General features: G+C 35.4%; 3 protein-coding genes across 3 annotated transcripts; 2 read left to right on the top strand and 1 right to left on the bottom strand.

Moving 5' to 3' along the window:
* Positions 1 to 1,737: 1,737 nt before the first annotated feature.
* On the top strand, positions 1,738 to 3,442 carry LOC118261771 (histidine-rich glycoprotein-like). Its single transcript, XM_035572722.2, has 4 exons — positions 1,738 to 1,787; positions 2,210 to 2,512; positions 2,792 to 2,820; positions 2,977 to 3,442. The coding sequence occupies exons 1-4, from the start codon at positions 1,779 to 1,781 to the stop codon at positions 3,338 to 3,340; spliced, it is 705 nt and encodes a 234-aa protein (XP_035428615.2). The 5' UTR covers positions 1,738 to 1,778; the 3' UTR covers positions 3,341 to 3,442.
* A 2,479-nt stretch (positions 3,443 to 5,921) lies between these two features.
* Positions 5,922 to 7,834, top strand: LOC118262063 (histidine-rich glycoprotein-like). The gene is made up of 4 exons (XM_035573170.2): positions 5,922 to 6,216; positions 6,545 to 6,811; positions 7,119 to 7,291; positions 7,660 to 7,834. The coding sequence occupies exons 1-4, from the start codon at positions 6,205 to 6,207 to the stop codon at positions 7,760 to 7,762; spliced, it is 555 nt and encodes a 184-aa protein (XP_035429063.2). The 5' UTR covers positions 5,922 to 6,204; the 3' UTR covers positions 7,763 to 7,834.
* Positions 7,835 to 8,017: 183 nt separating this feature from the next.
* On the bottom strand, positions 8,018 to 10,719 carry LOC118281432 (cuticle protein 19). Its single transcript, XM_050701327.1, has 5 exons — positions 10,714 to 10,719; positions 9,857 to 9,983; positions 9,532 to 9,569; positions 8,977 to 9,137; positions 8,018 to 8,444 (listed from the first exon to the last, which is right to left on the bottom strand). The coding sequence occupies exons 1-5, from the start codon at positions 10,717 to 10,719 to the stop codon at positions 8,204 to 8,206; spliced, it is 573 nt and encodes a 190-aa protein (XP_050557284.1). The 3' UTR covers positions 8,018 to 8,203.
* Between the last annotated feature and the right edge of the window lie 10,128 nt (positions 10,720 to 20,847).

Genomic DNA, 20,847 nt, shown 5'->3' with positions numbered 1-20,847 from the left:
TCACTGGGTTCCTTGACCACCACGGCTGCATGGCACTTTCCCATTTAGGTACCAAACACCGAGAGAATATTATGACGTCAGGTTCCATGTCCACCTTCTCAATAAAGCGCCTCGACAACATCACTTACTTGCAGCAACACAACTATGAATAATTCACTGCAACCTCCTTTAAATGAATGAAAATCAATTACTGTAAGTTTTCACCCTTATATCTACTAGGTACTCATAACTCAGACGAAACGAGAACATAAATCTATACACTCATCAATTAATTGACTCGTCATTGAAATATCTATCAAGATATCTATGTTGTAAAACAAATACAATTACTTGATTTATTAGTTATTACTAAAGAGTAATTTCAATCAATATATTACTAAGTATGTTACAACCAATCGCATTGAGCCACGAGCAATACGTAATGAAGAAGGCGTTAAGTCAAGACCGAATCATCCATACGTAATAGGTTCATTGTATTGCAGATTTTGAGGTGTTATTTATAATACGTGATTTTATTTATTACTGACAGATTATTGTGAACAAGTTAAGCAGATATAAGCCCTAATAGTTCTTCCCCTTTTCACCGATTACAATGTTAAATCTATATGTCAAAAAAGACCGAACTTTTTGATATGATTTGAGCTGCTCAATAATAATCTCTAGGAAAAAATCCTAAAGCGGGACAATGTTTTTTCAAAAATAATCTATCCAAACTCAGGTTAGACAACGCCAGTAACGTCCCCCTACACGACAAATCACTCAAAGCTTTCATTTTCAAATTGACCTAATCTTAACAAAAAAAATGAGGACTCAGTTTAGTTATTGATGTTTTAATCTCTAAACACTTAAAAACTAGAATTAAAAGTATCTATACTATCAATGCTTGAAGATGATTTATTGCATCTAGACTACACATATGCAACTATTTAGTACAATGTACTCCGGCCAATAGCATCGAGCCACGGGCGTAATAACAGAATTAACACGTTCTTAATAAAAAAAGTCATCAAGCGTGAACCGCTGAACTCATATGGGTTCTGTTAGTAGTTTGTCAGTAGGTTTTAAATTTATATTTTTTTTTTATTTATTTATTATTTACACAAAATACACAATAATACAATAAATAACAAATAGCAACCAAAAAACCACTAAGGTTTAGAACCGTGCTATGGAATCTGCCTTAAAACAAAAATAAATATAAACATTTTGTCAAAACCTATCCTATATCAGCCTACGAATTGTCCCAGTGCAAATTAAAAGTCAAAAGTCAATGCATTTGTTTCAATTAAACCATAAACAGGTACTTTTCAAACGAAAACAAATAAATAAATAAATAGTCTGTCAGTAGAGTTGAGTTAAGCAAGGCAAAAGGTTCATACAGCAAAGGTATTGGTTACTGTCACTTGCTTAAAGTGGAGTGTTTTTAAACTTATAATATTTTAAATTACGGGTTTCCAGTAGTAAACTATGAACATACTCGTAGACTGACTTTTCCACATCAAATAACGTCACAGAGGTACTATTTAATATTCAACGGTGTCCGACATAGTTATAATAATTAGTGACAAGGAAATACAAACAGTGAGTATCCATCTATAACAATACGTTACCCTAATAATTATTAAAGATACATTAAAACAATGGAGAGGAAATACAACAATTATTGACTCAGAATCCGGTAAATTATTCGTACATAAGTACCGATATTAACAATCATCTACCAGTGTTCAAGTGCAATCTGTTTTGTAGAACGTCTAGCAAGAGGAGCACCGTACAAGATGCGTTTCGTAAGTGTTCTTTTTAATATACATTCCCGAAAAAAATTAAGAAAGGCCCAATTATTATTCAATTAAACTTTTGTCAAAAGACTGCGTGGTTAGCATTGGGTATCTAGAGGACCTGCAACGTTTTATGAGATCAAACAAAGAAACTAGAAAAATAATTCTTCTGTTTCTGTCCTTCATGATTTAGTTCCGGATTTAGAGTTTATACATAGCAATTAAATGATCGAGTAACTTTGTGCACGTGCAATATCGTAAGTTTCAGAAGCAATTTACGATTAGCGACTAGTGGTTGTACCACAATTTGCCTTTAGGAAAGCTACAGGCGTGATGTTTCAGATACATAAAGTTAAGATAAAATAAAAATTATAGCAAATGTGTAAAATAATGTTATCTTTATTTTAATCAAACTATTTTTGGAATTCCAGATACTTCTACTGGCGTTAGTAGCAGTGACACTAGCGGAGGAGGTTGCGAAGGAATCAGATCCGAGTCCAGAGCTTCGACCCGAAGAGTCCGCGCAACCCATCCGAGTGCACGAAGATGAACATCATGATCATTACCATGACGGCTTGGACCTGATCCGAAGCCGTGCCGAACGCTTGCACTTGCATTTTGACGATCATCATCATCACAGCCCTGGACCAAAAGGTCCCGTGAAAGTCGACTACAAGGAAGATGACATCTCAATTCCTGTGGTCTTACGTACCTCGCACGTACACCCAATCCATGTAAGATTAATTGGAATAATTTTAAAGCACTCAATTATATTTTATCAATAACTAGCGACCCACCCCAGCTTCGCATAGGTGATATAATATGCGTGTATTATACATATAAAACTTCCTCTTGAATCACTCTATCTATTAAAAAAACCGCATCAAAATCCATTGCGTAGTTTTATAGATTTAAGCTTACAAAGGGACATAGGGATAGAGAAAGCGACTTTGTTTTATACTATGTAGTAATGTGATGCGCAAACTCTAATGTTCTTACTTTTTGTTTTGCAGAGTACACCCAATATCGGACTTCAAAACAAGTAAGTGTTACAAAATACTAAAGCTAAATCCAAAAAACATGCTCAGCTCATTTTTTGCATTTATAATTTGTATGTTTGCTATTTTACTGAATATTTGAACCAGCAAAAATTCAATTAAACGACACCTACTAAATGGTTTTAACTATTAACTTTCAGGATCATCCATGACGTGTACAGTCCAGACTACTACCAGCCTACCTGGATTCTTGACTACAGATACCTGAAGACGGGCGGCAGGGACTACACCCGAGGTCCCGGTGGTCAGATCCTCATTCTGCCTAAAGGTGTTAAAAGCAAGGAGCACAAGGAGTTCCCTGACTACGACCATTTGATCGAGCACCTGCGGCTGAGTCGCTTGTCAGAACACTCGAAGTATGGCAAACATGGTTACGGATACGGTCATCACGACGAGGGACACCACTACCCCTACCATGATGACCACCATGATCACAAGCACCACGGCCACGGTCACGGCCATGGCCATGGCCCCGCCCATCATCATAACCCATGGAAATACTGAAAGACCCTGCTAGCATCTTAGAACCAACCACCGTTTCACCTCATTTGGCTCTTCGTATTATTTTGTTGAACTATTTATTTTATTTTTTGTTTTGGTACTGTTTTTTTTTTCTCGAGAGGACAATTTTTACTGAATAAATAGCATGCATGTGTTTACCAATACTTTGTATTGTATCAATTTTAATTAAATCATCACTAAAATTAATTATGAAATTTTAAATATTCAATCTGTTAATGATACTATTTCAAATAGACAATTCAATAAAAATACCTTTCTTCTTTGGCGCTCATTAATTTGTTGTGGAATTATTTTAAAACTATGATAGGTATGTTCAAACATATTAATAAATGTGGATTTACGTAAGAAACACAATTTTCTAAATCGGTTCAATAGATCCAAAAATTGCCGCCTATGGCTGCATAGACACATAAACTGTCCCTACTCTTAATATTACTACAGATTAACATAATTAATAAAGCTTTATAATCATGTCAAAAGGGATTATTCAAATTAGAAAAAGAAGTGGATATATGTCTCTTCCTATCATTTAAGGCGTCATCGTAGTTTCAATGTTTTAAGCGAAGATATTTGGTCCTTTGGTACAACGATAAACTCTGAACTTAAAAAGAGAACAAAATGTGTTTCTGTCCTTATAATTTTACGTTACGTCAATGGATGTGCCATTTGTTTACGAATTGACAACATCGCCATTAAACTATGAGAGACCTACTTCCTTCGGCAGCCCGTGTACGCAAAATAATCGTCTAACTTATGTGTTTGGCAAAACAAGTTAAGTTATTTAGAAGAGAGAAAAGACACGTTCACCAAAGGAAAATATTATTATGTATATTATAAAATAAAAAACCTGAAGGTAATTTTAATGGGGTCGTCCAGTAGGTGTTGTAAGTATGAAGGAGATCTGCCAGTAGCACTCTTTGGTACACCATTTGAATCTTCATCTTGCTTAGTTTTTTTTATGGGGGAAAATCATCCAATGTCTTTTCTTGCCTTGGGTGAGGCGAGAGGGAGTGTCAGACTCTTACTGACTAAAAAACACCCCGTTCCTACTCCTGTTTTTTTGAGCCGGAGCCCCGGTAAACCCGCTAGGTAATTCGCAGCTCCGTATTAGGCATCAACTCTACTGGGCCCCATCTATGGTAGTCTGATGGCTCTTTGAGGGACTGATTCCGGTCAGGTGGCGAACTACCCTAGCTTGCCGTCCGCAGACCTGCACGTACGGTAGCCGCAGGTCGTCACGTGATCCCCGACGCCCGGAATATCTCTCGTGACGGCTGAGGCAGTGTGGACATTATGACAAACCTTCGTATGTAAATAAGGCTTATAATCTAGCTGTGGACTATCACAATTTGTTGGTAATGAGGATTTTGTCAAAATTTACAACTACTAAAAGATTTAATAAAAATCATGCGATCTATAGTTTCCTTTAAATATTAAAACTTAATAGCAATTGTTTACACAAACACAAAAATATGTAACACTCAGAAAACATATACAGGCTTTTATTTGAGGGGAAAAATCATCCAATGACTTCTCCCGCCCTGGGCGAGGCGAGAGGGAGTGTCAGAGTCTTACTGACTAAAAACCACCCCGTTCCTTCTCCTGCTTTTCGAGCCGGAGCCCCGGTAAACCCGCTAGATAGTCAGCAGCTCCGGATCGACAACAGCCCTACTGGGCGCGCGGAACGCGACGCGCCACACGCACTGGTCTGGTTCTCTTCGGGCGGTGAGCTACCCTTGCTCGCCATCCGCAGGCCCGCACTTACGGTGGCCGGAGATCGTCCCGCGATCCCCGACGCAAACATATACAGGCTAACTAAACAGTTTAGTTACACAATGCAAACTTAGATGCTGGGGCTCTGGTTCGATTTTCAATTAGAGCATAGAGTTTGATGTACAGACTGAATTAACAACATAACATCAATCCTTTATTCCTCCAAGCGGCAGACAGAGGCGAACATCATAACCCCAATTTTTCATCAGACAATTTCTTATGTCATGGAAAGACAATTTCAGACATTGTGACTTTGACTAAGAATTTTGTAAATTGAAATAATTTATGATATAAAATGTCGTGGATCCGCCTTAGTGCAGCCAGGGCCTTACTCATTAATTGCTGATCTACAACACATAGTGAAAAGAAGTAAGTAGAGGGTTTCTTTAGGGATATAATTTTTTACAATTCGAAATATAGCTTGGTCATAAACAAAATTAACACTAAAATTAATAATATGTTGAATCATCTAACACAAATTAATTCGATTAGGTAAACACGTGTCTCTGCTTTTGTAGAACCGCCTACAAGATTAAATTATGAAATTAAATTACCTAATAAATTCGAGTAACACGCATTTTTATTTAGAACCCATTCATAAAATTACGAGGAGTAGTAAATTAATTCAAACTATAACATGATAGTCAGAACTAATTAATTAAACGTAGTAAATACTGACGTATATCTCGCTACGCTAATATAACCAAATAAACTTTATTGCTGTGCCACGGCTTTATAAGGAGTGATTAGAAAAATCTCATTTGTACCTGTGACGTCCTTCCATCATCGCTCGCGTGTTAATTATCCACACTTTATATAATTACAGGCGTGTTGTATGGACGGATTAGCCAATTAATAAGTTCAATGAATCGTGGTGCCCTTCATATTCGCAAAAGAAACTTCAGTTTCACGTATTATGCTCGATTATTTTTCAAATAATTGCCAAGAATCTTACGCAATGTCGTTATAATTGAATCGCACCCCCAAATCGACAGACGGACTCTGAATATAAGGTGGACGAAACGTGATTTTCATATAGTTGAAGTCCAGCTAACAAGAAAACATTACAAAACATGTTTTTACAAGTGAGTAATTTGTCTGATTAATTATTTCATAAAAAAATATTATTAGAACATATTGTTTATTCATTGCAGTTAATTGATTGCACCAATAAAAGCTTTAATAACTCTAGCCATAATTTTTTGAACAAATATCATTTAGGCTTAATTTGACTGTCTGTCTGTAAATCATAGTCAAGTGTTGAAATGATAACAATTTTATTCCTATATCGGATTACAGCATTTAAAAATAACATTCTCGGAAGGATGGTTTACATACTTGAGTTGTTGCATTAACATAAATGAATATTCGTTCGACGAGCTGTACAAGCAGTGTAACGTTGTATTCTGTCAGGTGGCCGCCCTTTGTCTGTTGGCTGTGAGTGCGCATGCGCATTCAGCAGCGGTGTCCCACCAATCCCGTGTCGATCATGGACATGGACATGGTCACGACGTTCACCATGAGCACAAGATCCACCACCCGATCCACCATGGCCACGACCACGGCCACCACGATGGACACCACGGACATGATGTTGGACATCACGGACATCACGAGGTTCATCACGGACACCACGATGACCACCACGGACACCACGATGACCACCACCAGTGGGATCATGTAAGTACTTACTTTTACAGTTATTTTAAGAATATCAATCTAGTTTATTGTATTTCTTTCACTCCACACAACTTCTTGTATCCTAAATATTTAAACTAATTTAAAACCTTATTCTCTTTAAAAACATTTTAAATAACAAAGAAATCTTTTAAAATCTAGAACAGAATTAGATTATTTGGTGCCAACATTTATCTCTACTAATTAACAGTTAACAGTTATTATAAATGTACAGGTTAAAAGTTATAAGCTAGTGTTTCATATTTTCTTCTGCTAACACAACAATAATTAATAATGGTTCTCTATCTAGGAACATCACCACCCAGCCTACAAGTTCGAGTACTCCGTGAAGGACCACCACACCGGTGACCACAAGTCGGCTAACGAGCACCGCGACGGTGGACACGTGAGCGGCTCATACTCGCTCGTTGAACCCGACGGCAACGTGCGCACTGTTCATTACACCGCTGATGACCACCACGGGTATGTACTCTGTACCACCACTGTTAGGGAGAAAAGTACAAGCGATCACGATGTCAACATAGATCTTACTCATGTAAAGTTTGTGGGACGATATTATCGAATGGAGAACTAAACATTAAACGTTCTAAATTAATTTTACCTCAACGAATGTCTCAAAGTGGCTAACAGAATACCTCACAAAATGATGAAACAAGCAAAAAATGTATTTCAATTTTTTAAAGAAGGTTAATAAGAAAACTCCTTTAAAGGAGGCTCGTATGGACAACTGTAGAATTACTTGAAAGAGCTAGGAGGACATTCCTGAGGACATTAAACCTCAGATAGTACTTTAATTAAGAAACCTGTACTTATGTGTGTCTTTATTACAGTTTCAGAGCCGACGTACACCACAAGACGGCTCACCACCACATCATCCCCCACCACCATCATGGCCATCATCATGATCATCATGGTCATCATGATCATCATTAACCTGGACTATCCCACTCATACGAACTCTTCGATCTCGACTCAATGTAACCGCCATTTATCATTAAGTTTCCTGCAAAGAACGTCAGCGCTGACGAATAAAAAACTATTTATGTACAAAATATTGCCTTTTATTTATTTCGTACAAAACAAAACGTATTAATAATACAACATACATACATCGTCACGCCTTTAATCCCCGAAGGGGTAGGCAGAGGTGCACATTACGGCACTTAACGCCGCTTGACGCTTAACGTATAAATAAAATACTTATAACTTACAAAAATATAAAAAAGACAACAAATGCGAGCTTGATTAATCTTAGGTCTAACATTTCAGTAAACTCAAAGATAAAAGAACCCTTGGTTCGATTACTCTTCAAATAATGGTCAGTAAGAAAAGATGACACTTGGTTCAATAAATCAAACAATGGTCAGTGACAAGTTAATAAGATTTATCCGAATGTCCATGTACGACGCTGAAATCAACTCCCGAGTTATAAGAATTCGATTTCGCGGGACGTCTTGGTGTATTGCCTTGGCCAGAGAATATGCCCCTTTCGGAAGTGTACCCTGGACTGGGTTCATCGTAAGTGTCATGAGTAGAAGTTGGAGACTCATGTTTGTACCCAGTACTGAGATGTGAATGATTGTTCGGTTCATTCCTCCTCACTACTGCATTAAACCTGGAAATTAATAATCATAAATTATACGAGTAATGTGTATGATTAATAACATGTTAATTGCAGTATTCATTTCCATTTTACACACAATCGGTTTTATTTCTCGTAAACTGTTAATAAACTTAAAATTTTACATACAACGGATATTACTTCCAATGCATTTGTAAAAGTGATTTATAGTAATATTTTAATAACATGTTGTAGTAATTAACAAAAAAGGAAACCGTAAATTATTCGCTTCAACCTGCTTCACTTTTTAATCATTACGTGCAATATGATAAAGAATCTAAATAAATATTAATAATTTAACGCACTCTCAATTAACCTTCGCTTACAGTCTTGACAATATTTAATTTAAAAATTAAATCTTTCATCAGGGTTGTTATAAAGAAATTGATGGACTTGTTTGAATCAGAAGTAAAATACTCGATTCGTGCATTGGTATTCCATAGTCTTTGCCTACCTCGGAGACATTCCTGACAATGTGAATGTACCTACTGTACATTTGTTTTTACAACTTTATATGTCTACTGACCCGTGCACAGCATCAGCAGTATACTCGACAGTCCGCAGGGCTCCATCAGGTTCGTACAACGTATACACTCCTCGCACCTTGTCACCGTCCCGACTCTCCCAGTGACTCTTTCTGTCACCCGTCTGATGATCTGACACTTCATACTTGTATTCATACTTTGCCTGTAATATGATATTCATATGACTATGAATAAGGGAGAATAAATAGTACATTCGGTTTTCGGTTATATCTCTTCTCTTTTACTTGGCGTCTTTTTGCTTAATTACGGCAAACGTACAAATCTCTTACGTACGTACATTAAAACATACTTTTCAAGTTTAGTGCTTATCGAAACATTTTACAATACACTTTCATTTACATAGATTAAATGAATATTGAAATCAAAATGCGTACATTTTTTGCTAAATTATGTGCTAATGACAGCAACGATTTTAAGTTTAGAAATTCTGCGATGAGTACGTTGATTAGCCGTAATGTAACATTTACCGGCTGATTTGTGAAACCTAATGCGAAACTAGTAGCTACTTAAGTACTTAGTATTTAATTAGAACTTACATGACTAGCACTGCTACTTGGAACAATGGGAGTTGGTGCTAGAAGAAGAAAAAATATATATTGTATTTATTTATGTATCATTGATGTATATTGAACAGATACTAGAATTGGTACTTGAAACGGGATATTTACCATGTTTTTCTATTTCTATGAGTTTCCGATATTTCGCCACTGTTGCAAGCGCCATGATCACGGATGAACTCAGTTCATCCAGAAAAACATGGTAAATATCCCGTTTCCAGTTCCAATTCTAGTGTTAGTGACCATGTCAGTTTAAAAACTTATATTGAACAAATACATTAACATAGTACAGTATAATACTAACCGGTGACTGGTGCGACTGGTGCCGCCTGAAGCTGATGGAACACAATGCTCTGCGAAGACGTGGCGTGCTGCAACATGGCCACAGGCGTCCCACTCGCTAACAACCAACCGTTCACCAGCAACACCAACTGGAAGAAAAAAACATTAGTAAATAGTAAATAAATGATATGATATAAAACATCGCATAATATGTGAACATAAAGGAATTGAATGCACGCTTTTAAGACAAATTGGTCTAAATTTTTATACAATTAGATAAAATACTAAACAATTACACTATTCAACACAAAAAAAATATCTGACCCAGTTCGTATTATTTCATAATGAGGTTGCCTTATGATAAATAACTATAGGCATTTTATTTTGATATCACATCTAGAAGTGGAGATATAGGACTTTTAATTTTTTTACCGACCTTCAATAGTTAAATTACGGGTAGTCATGAAATTAAATAACTATTGCGGATGAAACTTAGTCCATTCGTTAGTTTAATAACTGTTTTTTAAAATGTCGCGAGCGTGTGTTAATAGTCCTGATTTATTTTGCTATGTTTGTGGAGAATTTACGCCAAAATCGAAAAAAAAGCCTCTGTCTGACTTAATTAAACAGGCCTATCGAGCTTATTTTAACCGTGACGTAAGAAATCAAGACAAGCCGTGGGTGCCTAAAGTATGCTGTTTAAACGAATCTGAATGGTTGGTCTAAGGGAACTACGAAAAAAATGCCATTTGGTACGGCAAGCCGAGCGCGATCACTACATTTTATAAAAAAAAGATTGGCCATCACGTTACTCTATAGTAGTGGGTCAACAAAACATTAAATTGATCCTTTGGTTGAGCCAGATTAAACTCATTTTACCGGCATTGCACATCAAATTGGGACTTATAAAAAAAATTGACAAAAAATTAAGCAAAGATGGTTCAGTATTCCAGTTTCTCAAGCAAAAGTTTCCTAAACTTAGTGACGCGAAAATCAAAGAGGGTGTTTTCGTAGGTCCAGACATAAATAAACTAATTCTAGACTCGTCTTTTACATCTACTCTCAACAATATTGAAAAACAAGCATGGCAAGCAAGCTTTTGTCGATGTCACGAAGAATTTCCTTGGTAACAAGAAAGCAGATGATTTTCGCGAAAAAATAAATATATTATTGGACTGCTACCATAAAATGGGATGCGATATATCATTAAACTGCATTTTCTTCATGCACATTTGGATTTTTTCCCTGACAATATGGGGTCAGTCAGTGACGAACACTGAGAACGCTTTCATCAAGATGTTGCTGCATTTGAGATATGTTATCAAGGTCGATGGGAGCCTGCTATGCTCGCAGATTACTGCTGGAGCCTTCTTAGACGTACCCCAGCATCTGAGTACAAGAGGACAGCCAGTCACTCCAAAAAAACCACACCATTCCAATTAAAACAAGAATAAAATCATGACAACTTTGTCATTTCGGACATAGCTGTATATCTGGAAATTGAGATGTGATGGAAAGTGCTTATTTATATATTTTATACTATCAGTGCCAAGGTATAATAATCACATAATGAAAACTCAGATAAAATGAAAAGTTGAAAATTTGTTGAGTAGTGTTATCAATCAGTAATGAAATTTATAGCAATAACTAATAAAATACGTGCCTTATAATAAATCAAATTCATAACGCAGAGCCGCTATCAGAGACGTAAATAAAGTAAGGCAGTGGATTGAAGGATCTCGCCTAGTCGCATTTTATAGGGTCATCTCATCTGATAAGGGCTATGGAACAATGTGCCTGTCGGCGGATGTATGCATCGACAAAGGTCCTTGTCAATTAAAATACTTGATAGCACTGTATGCAAACGTAAATGAGATATGTAGTAAAACATTAGTATTCTTGTTTGATTGTAATTTGATATTCGTGTTTCGAATTTTTTGCTGGCTGTTTTGTTGTGGTTGCTGAGGCTGTATGTATGTGCTTCTGTTCTGTGTATATTATATTTGTACTGACGTTTAATTTAGGTCATATTAACTTTATAGGTAAGTAAACATATAGAGGATCCAATGGGGTATTGGGTCCCCTATGTGTTTTATAAACGGGTCAGTGACCACCGCGCCGTTTTAAGTCTGATAAAAAATCCACAGATCTTGTATTTCCCCACAAAAATACAGTGTAATGGTGCACGTTGGCTCTGAAACTGTAATAAAAACACATAAAAATACTTGAGTATAAATGTCCCCAAAAATATAATAGCTATTTCAAATAATTCTACAGTTCTCCATAATATTCTTCAATCGTCCCTTTTGGATTTAAAAAGTGAATTAAATTATTTACACGTTTAGCTAGTTCAAATTATCTAAACTTAAAAATCAAAAGTAAAATGTCAGACAGTAGCTACATCTACCGTAAGTTCGTAATATTAACAAACTGACCTCGTAACTACATCATATCTTGCCACCTTGGTTACATTCACTTCGAACGGCTCTACCTTAACAAGAGTGCACTTTCATATAATCTCAGTTCTTAGTTGTTTGCATATGATTTTAGCTAGAGGGCGTTCGATTCAACATCGACTGCAACTTAAACCTTTTATGTCCCGAGTCGTGAAATACAAGGGTGCTACTTCCTATTTACTTGTTGTATATTGCTTATCATTGATATTTCATGTATGTCCAAATCGAAGATTGCAAAACATATTATTTGTGAATTAAAATAAAAAATGCTCATCTAGACTTTAAATTGATCGAACCTTACGTAATTAATTGCCATGACTTTACACTAACTAGGTACTTAATTATATTATTTTTTGTCATAAAAATTGCTTTAAACTAATTTTGACTCCTTTCTAATAATCATTTTGTTGAGGCAATTCTATAATTATTAATATGTGTAGTAGGTAGGTAGGTAAGTTGTAATAGGATTTGATTCCCATGACAAACCATTTCTTTCGGTTGTTCGAAATGTTATAACATAGAGTTCGAAATTGTAACAGTTATGGGCAATAGGCCATCTACTTGACACCCATAACATAATTGATGAAAACTAAGTCTAGTGTATATTTGCTGTGCATTTCAGCTCACACCTTAAATTGAATATTTAATATAAGTCACATAGGGACTAGGTATTTGTATTAACAAAAGCAATAAAACTACTATATTATACACTGAAATACAAATGAACTGGTTAAGTTCCCAGTATGTTGCAGAAGTTTATGCATTAAGGTGGGTTCATGAATGCTGCTACATATCTCATAGCATAATCTATGCATGCAATGGACATGTAAATTCTTATGCACTAAAGCTTTACGAAATGTATGTAAAATCGGCTAAAAGACTTTCCTTATTCATTTGTAATAAATATTCTTACAGTACAAATTAGTAAATAGTACATTTATATTTATTATGTAAATATATAAATACATTACATCATTTATTATAATTTGGCTATTTTGGTATGACTACATAACATTTTAGTGTATGACAGCCATGTTTTAGTACGACCGGAGAAATATGACGATCTCACGGAAAGCCGGCGTGAACTAACGCTTGCTTTGTGTTTCACCCCATGACGTAACGAAACAGCCATATCCTACTCCTCCCAAATCCCTAACCCCAAAAGATCGGCAACGCACCTGTAACTAGTCTGGTGTTTCGAGTGTCTTTGCTTTCATAAATAAACCGAGTGGATAATGTGAATAACACGATTCTTTGTCTTCTTTGTTTATTCCGAGATAAATCAAAGTTTCAATTTAAAAAACTATTTTAAATTCATGCCGTTGCCCCAATCGTGATTGCAAACTGTGTTCAAGTTCGGAATTCCTCGTGCAAATTCAAACTTCGTGAGCATAATAGAATAATCATAATCAAGTTCTATAAACTTCAAAGTATAAATCAAGATCGAAATGAATAAAAGGAAACATAAATCTAATTATGAAAGTAACTAAGGTGTCATTGTAGGTGTTAATTGGCTCGTTCATTACTGCTGTCCGGATTGGTCTAAATTGAATTATATTATGTCTCGCACAATCACTACTTGCGACACCCAAAAAAAAAGGAATGTGGATGAAATTACAAATCGACAAATACGTGGGATTTTAAAATCAGATTATCTGTTTACTTATGCGGACACCTCATTTTGTAGCCATTTAAGTGACTTGCAATTATTAGGCTCTGAATCATGAGAATAAAAAACACATTTAAAAGAACATTCCTTTCTCTGTAAACTGCATTTATACTTCATTTCTGACCAGCAACGGTGCAATAAAACGTTTCTCAAGAACCTTTGTACTGTAAAATAAAAATCAAGTAACATTACGCCTTTACTTCTGAATGAAGTAGGTAGAAGTGCACCTTGACGACACACCCACTTTCCGATAATCATGAGTGCCACGACGAGCTTATTGACATAAACAGCAGAATAGTTCAATTTATGGGATATTTCTGAACATTTAAAAAATCTAATGTATACCAATAAAACATGACGAATTTAAGACACTAACACTTGTCTCGTGTGCGTGGCGGGCACGCGACGAATAAAGAATAACTTGTAGCAATTAACTGCTTTAAAAATCAATTTAAAATATTCTAATTACACAACACTTAATTTATATACAATCCTTTTATTATGACAGCATATAAATTGTATCAGATTGACTTAATTAAATACAATTGATGTAACGTTAATTCGGTCTTACATACATCAATTAAAGATATCATAAAATGAAGAAACGTAACAGCTCTTCAAAAACCGGTTTGGTCTGATTAATCCTAGCGAGTAATATGTAAAATATTATTGTCCAATAATTGCAAATATACCTACGGTTGGTGACGCAACGGAGTCGACCAATTAAATCTAGATCAGCTAGGCAATCGAGCCAATCTACCGACCGCTCATAAACGTTAGTCCTTTCCGTCAGGTCATTAATTTCTTTGACACTGATATTTGTGGCGCTTAAAACTATTACGTGGTTTTTAGTATTACCAATTTTACTATAAACTATGTACATGTGTTTGTCATATTCATTAAAGTTTTATTTAACTGCGGAATAAAGTACTGTACTTTTCTTTAAATCTGCGTGTGTTTTTCTTTAAAAAAATCTGAAGGATTTTCTTTTCTATTGTAGAAGTATTTGCAAATACATTTCAGAATAGATCCAATATCAGATAGCACTGCAGGTTTCTAATACGAGCTCTGAGCCAACTTCAAAAATATCTTGCTCTGATTACTGAAACCTCTTTTATAAGTCATTCAGTACTTCTTAATTTGATTCTTTTTTATTTAGTTTAAAACTCACTCTCCTGAATAGCAAATACATTGGGAAACAGCTCTCAGCTCAATCTAATTCCAGCCAAGCAGTAGCAAGCTTACTCGCATCCATCGCTCTAATTTATTGGTCAGGAAAATAGCCAGCAATTTATATACTAAGTTAGGACATAGTCTACATTTGAGACTCGTATGTATCTTACGAATATGTTCAAGTACATATGTACCTGTAACGCTGGACCACTTTGCAATACAACGATTGCTAAACTTTCACCAATGTTAGGTACCTACTTACTAAACTGAATATCTACTATCCCATATATAACTCACGTCATCATAATTCATGTGGTCATGTAACAAATAACAACAGCTAAGTTCACTTAAGGTCGGTCGACAGATTTATCGTACCGGTACGTACATATTACATATCTAAATATCTTAGACAAATATGATGCTTGGTCTCTCACATAGTGATTGCCGAGGACTTCAAGTTGAATCCTCAGTATTACATACGTTCTGAATTCTTCGTGAGACCGTTCACACACAACACCAGCGAAGCACCTGCAATTCCTTGGATGTCACACAGGTGGCGGGCTGACCAAGTTCCATCAGGTGATATATCTGTCCGATTACCGCCTTACCCCTATACCACTAAAAATAAAAATCTACGCCCTAGGGGAACAAACACCAAAATATCATTATTACATCACAGCTGTTTAACCGCAGCGTATAAACGATTGGCCTAATCCGAGCCAGCCCTAACATGGCACAGATAAAGAAAATGAAATGCGATAAATATGACAGACCTTGTCACCTAACCGGATAAGCTATTATACAATAGCAATGATTTCTTTAATCCTGTATCTCATTGTACCATGCCATTGCCGCAGAACGCTCCGCACAATGGCTAATGTTTATTATCATCTGTATTTATCTCAGAACTAGAATGGATATCTGTTGACGAAAGTATTGAAGGTAAGATTAGCAATGTCTGTGGGATTGGGGGATTAGATTCTCATTGGTAACTACAGATAAGTCGGATTTGTTTTTGAAATGTGCACATGATTAGATCTAAGAAAGAAACATAGTGGTATAGATATAAATAAACAAAACTAAGTATTTTTTTAAAGGCACGTTCATTATGTGCCTTACAACTAATGAGAAAGTTAACTTTAATTGCACTTAATATTGCAGAAAAACTAATAAAACAAAAAGATCTAATATAATTATAGTTAATCCCACGTGGTACTGTACAAACTAATGCAATTACTTTACGATTCGTGGCGCTACATTAACAACTCATATTGCAACGCGCGAGCGCTCCAGTCATGATTACTTATTATGAGTCATCAAAAGCATTTGCTCTCGACCAGCACATATGACTGACAGGTGATTAAATACCTTTGTTAATGAATAAGGATTATATTATTATTCTACTTCACAATGAAACTTCAGAAGCAGATTAATGGATTTAAATCAATTTACTGACGGACTAAGGTTTTTCTAAGTCAAAGTGAATTCTAAGCACTAGTTACTCAGTTTGAAATATATCTTTGGTTTTTTCTGTTCCGTAATCTCGGTATAGTATTTCATGAAGTTTTTGTAGCTGGTTTGTAATATTTGAAAAGTGGGTGATGGGTGTATTGTTACATTGCAATAAAACAATTCATTTTAGTCCACACTGTTTAAAAGTCAATATCATGTGAAATACTATGACACTCAACCTTGTTGGAGATAATTGCTGAATACTTGAAAATTTTAAGTAAATCACGCCTATAAACCTCCAAGGGAGTTATCAGAGACATGCAGCTATGGATTATAATTGTCATGTAATAGGAATAGGAAGAATTGAGCCTATTGCTATACAAGCCAACATATTATCATTTACTATACAAGACACGCTCTTTCTTTTAAAAGTTATAAAAATAAACTAATAATATACAACACAATAGTCTAAATATAATCCAAGACAATTTAACAAATACTTTACAAGTGCCAGTGTTTGCACGTGTTTGACACGCACGTGTGTCTAAGCAATGTATTGTCGACACATGTCTCTAGGTACTACTGTTTCGCAGCTCGAGTCGTGAACGAGATACAATCGATCATATTCCTGACCTCTTGCGAACAACAGTCTTCATTTACAGCTGTATGTAAGTACGTTTAAATGGTTCAAATGTCATTCCGGTCGATTTTGTTTTGGTAGTCAATTTGTGAGCATTTAGTTATTATAAATGGTTTTTATGGCCATTTCCACGCCGGCCTCGTTGGTCAAGTTGAACATAGTAATTATAACTATTGAATATGATTATGAAATATCAGGCTCATAGGCTTAATGAGAAAAGTTAAGTATGATTATTGGCGTGACGTTCAAAAGTGCCTTCCTGGTCTATTTGAAATAAATGATTTTGATTTGATTTGATTTGAAACTTCTGACGTGACAAAACTGCCAAAATAACATATTTTAGGATTAATTGAAGATCAATTTTACGAGTAAGCTATATTTATGATAGTAACTGTGTCTTAAAATAATCAATTCATATCTCACAAAAAGTAACAAATTGACTACATTTACAGTTTAACATTTTTGTACCACAGCTGCATTGCTGGTCGCGTGCTTAAACTTAACATTTTAAATGAACAAAACAAGGTGTTAGGTATTATGTAGGCGCAAGTAACATATTATATACAACTATTATATCATAAATGCGTGCTTATAATTCTTGTATATTATTCAGTTAGCAATACGAAGTTACAGAAGTTACAACATTCGATAATCATATTGGTCCAGTGTAGGGCAATGAGATTCTCATCATTATCGTCATCAAATCAGCCACAGGACGTCCAATGGTAAACACACGCACGGCACACGCCTCCCCTTCAGATAGACCAGTTGGAAGCGACCTGCGTTCAGCGGTTCCCTCCGAGCGACCTTAATTAGATCGAGATTCCCATCCCGAAATAAAAAAGATTTTATTAATTTTAGTGGTGTCGATAATCTTCAAAGTCCCTTTTAGAGGTCTATAATACTTTGAGCCTTAAGGTAAATAAATCTTAAGACGAAAGTTTGCTTACAAATAGGTCATCTAAAATTTAGAGCATATAGCTGCCCGACTTTCAGACGATAAATGAGTGTTACTGTGCACTTCCATATTTTCCTTCAAGCAACAAGGCGTATTGGTAATGTTATGAAGGTAATATAAAATGTAATATTTAATTGAAACATGGTGCCGACTAGGTGAATGGATATTCAAAGTAATCTATGTAAAGATCGTGCAGAACTTAGGCCGCTAACAACAATATTGTGTTTTATGATCAGAACAATATTTGTTATCATTACTTGTATCAGTGCAAATGTTCTATTAGCTGTGAGCTTTTCTGTTATAAATGGGAGGTGAGGATGATGTATGGTAATGATTTGTCTCTCTAACAAGCAGAATATATGTAACACATAGCTAGTGGATTTGATGAACATTCATGAAATCAACCCCGTATAATAATATAATATGTTAGTTCGGACAGTTCTTCAGATAAATCTCTCCAATTAAGTATCATTAGGGGACCATTGATTCGTTTCAGATCCGCATTCCCTTTTCTAGTTCCTTCCTCCACTAGGTACAAAAAACTTTATTCAAACGAATAAATATCATCTTTTAAACAAGATTTTTTAGTAACAACGTGATATGTTTATGTTTAAAAAATCATTTTCTGAAAAATCTTCTTTAAAAAAGGACAAACTGAATTTCGATAGTCTTGTTGAATATACCCACCTTCTTAGGTTACCTTCGCGATTACCCTTGATGTAGATCAAATAAACAAACATACATATATGTGGGACACAGCAGATTGTATAGATACAGTTACTCAACCGTCAAGTCGAAGCACGCCAGATCTGACGCCAGATACCAAAGATCCTTGTTATCAGCCATCAGTCCATTACATAACACTACACTCGATACTCGGATTTCCAAATGACTCGAGCTACTCGTATAGGCATCGAATCAGCAATAGATAATTGATAATCGATTAACAATAACCAACAGGATATAACGAATAAAAAAGTTATTAAGTTGATATAATAAATTATATTATTATTTTTCATATCGCAAGTAGACAAGGTTTCATCACAAAGCAATTTCAGCGACCTTAACCGCTAATGGGACTGTACAATATTTTTTAAATTTTTATTATACAGGATGTACATAAAATTCGCTGTTATTGAAATTTAAGTTTCGATAATAACTTTTTAATTGTTTTAAATAAACGAAGAAAGAGGTCTAGGTCAAATATGAATGAAAGAATTTGTTGAAACTTCGATTTCAATTCTTACAAAGCAAATCGAAAAGCTCTCAATGAGCAACCACATAAGGTAGCATTTACTGTAGCTCATTTGTTTGAAATGAAATAAATTTGATAATTCTAAGATAATTATGATAATTTACGTAGATATGTGTCGTCAACCGCCTGTCTTCATCCCTTTACTCTCGACACATTGCCCCAATCACCTGAAGACAATGTCAACATTCACGTGACCTCTAACGATCCCTTCACAAGACAACAGGTGTAATATTATATAAATTATACATTCTCTAGTCATAGGAAAATATTGTTATATAACGATTTAATATGTCCATAACAAACGAGTTCTGAAATCGATACCACACTGTAACGTTGCTGGAGTACTTGCGCAAGCTTTCTTCATACTGACTTAGTACATACATGTATGAATTAGACGCATGCTCTTATTACGCTAAATTGCTCTAGTTCCCTTAACAAGCTTTCAAGTACTGACTGACTACTTGAATGCTACGTGGAAGATTGACTCCTTAAGTGCCGTGGTACAAAGGCTTGACACGGTTGATGTAATGGTACTTAGTGGTCTATTTCAGTCTGGTAAATGGACTAGGTGTTCTAAAATATTTGTTGATACTAATCATTGTATTAAAAATTGGTGGGAACTTTAAGAAATACCATAACCTTTTTTATGGTAACGCCGGTTAACGATCAGATAGATTACCTGATGGTAAGCAATCGCCGCCGCCCATGGACACTCAAAACACCAAGGGCGTTACAAGTGCTTTGTCGGTCTTTTGGCGGTTAGAAATTTAAGGGTTGTTATTAATCAGGGATTGGGAAGATTTGGGAGGGGTAATTGGACCTCTGATAACCTCATTTACACTTGTGTTTCGTTTGCTTGTTTCACGTCGAAGCATGGCTCTCCCACACTTAAAACCACCTTTGTTTGAAATTACCATTTGCGTACTCTTAATTTTTTATTCAGCACTAGAATATCAGTCAAGTAACAAAATATTAACACAGAAATGTGGATACTAGTACAACAGTCAATAGTTTAGTCCCACGCAATAAAGTTATGAGCCTACCATTGTAGATATTTACAACACTATATTCACTCATTCAAACATTATAAACAGCTCCAAGTACAAACTAGACCATAATTATTTATTCGCAAAACTTATGAGTAGTGGATGTATTCATTATGCCTTTATCATTTAATCAGATATTATCACGAACAGGTACTAATAAATTACTTTAGCTAAAACTGAACCATAGCGTGCGATCGACTAAACGTCGGTAGACTCTATTATAGTGTCTACCACTCTGACATTTGAATAAAGTAGTACAAATTACGGGGTTGTACGAAATCTTAGTAACGTATAATGAAGTGGAGATTAGCTTATGGGAATAATCAGCGCATGGCTTTGTGCCGAGCTAAAGTCTGCAAGTAAT

This window comes from Spodoptera frugiperda, chromosome 20 (genome assembly GCF_023101765.2).
Source record: "Spodoptera frugiperda isolate SF20-4 chromosome 20, AGI-APGP_CSIRO_Sfru_2.0, whole genome shotgun sequence".
In the NCBI taxonomy this organism is placed as follows: Eukaryota; Metazoa; Arthropoda; class Insecta; order Lepidoptera; family Noctuidae; genus Spodoptera; species Spodoptera frugiperda.
This window is presented reverse-complemented; position numbering and strand designations above follow the sequence as displayed.

Coding starts and splice junctions, on each gene's coding strand:
- LOC118261771 (XM_035572722.2), top strand. Junction 2,513..2,791: donor CGCACGTACACCCAATCCAT/GTAAGATTAATT, acceptor TTTGTTTTGCAG/AGTACACCCAATATCGGACT. Junction 2,821..2,976: donor AATATCGGACTTCAAAACAA/GTAAGTGTTACA, acceptor ATTAACTTTCAG/GATCATCCATGACGTGTACA.
- LOC118262063 (XM_035573170.2), top strand. Junction 6,812..7,118: donor ACCACCACCAGTGGGATCAT/GTAAGTACTTAC, acceptor TTCTCTATCTAG/GAACATCACCACCCAGCCTA. Junction 7,292..7,659: donor ACCGCTGATGACCACCACGG/GTATGTACTCTG, acceptor TCTTTATTACAG/TTTCAGAGCCGACGTACACC.
- LOC118281432 (XM_050701327.1), bottom strand. Junction 9,570..9,856: donor ACCAGTCGCACCAGTCACCG/GTTAGTATTATA, acceptor TTCTTCTTCTAG/CACCAACTCCCATTGTTCCA. Junction 9,138..9,531: donor CAAGTAGCAGTGCTAGTCAT/GTAAGTTCTAAT, acceptor ATCATATTACAG/GCAAAGTATGAATACAAGTA.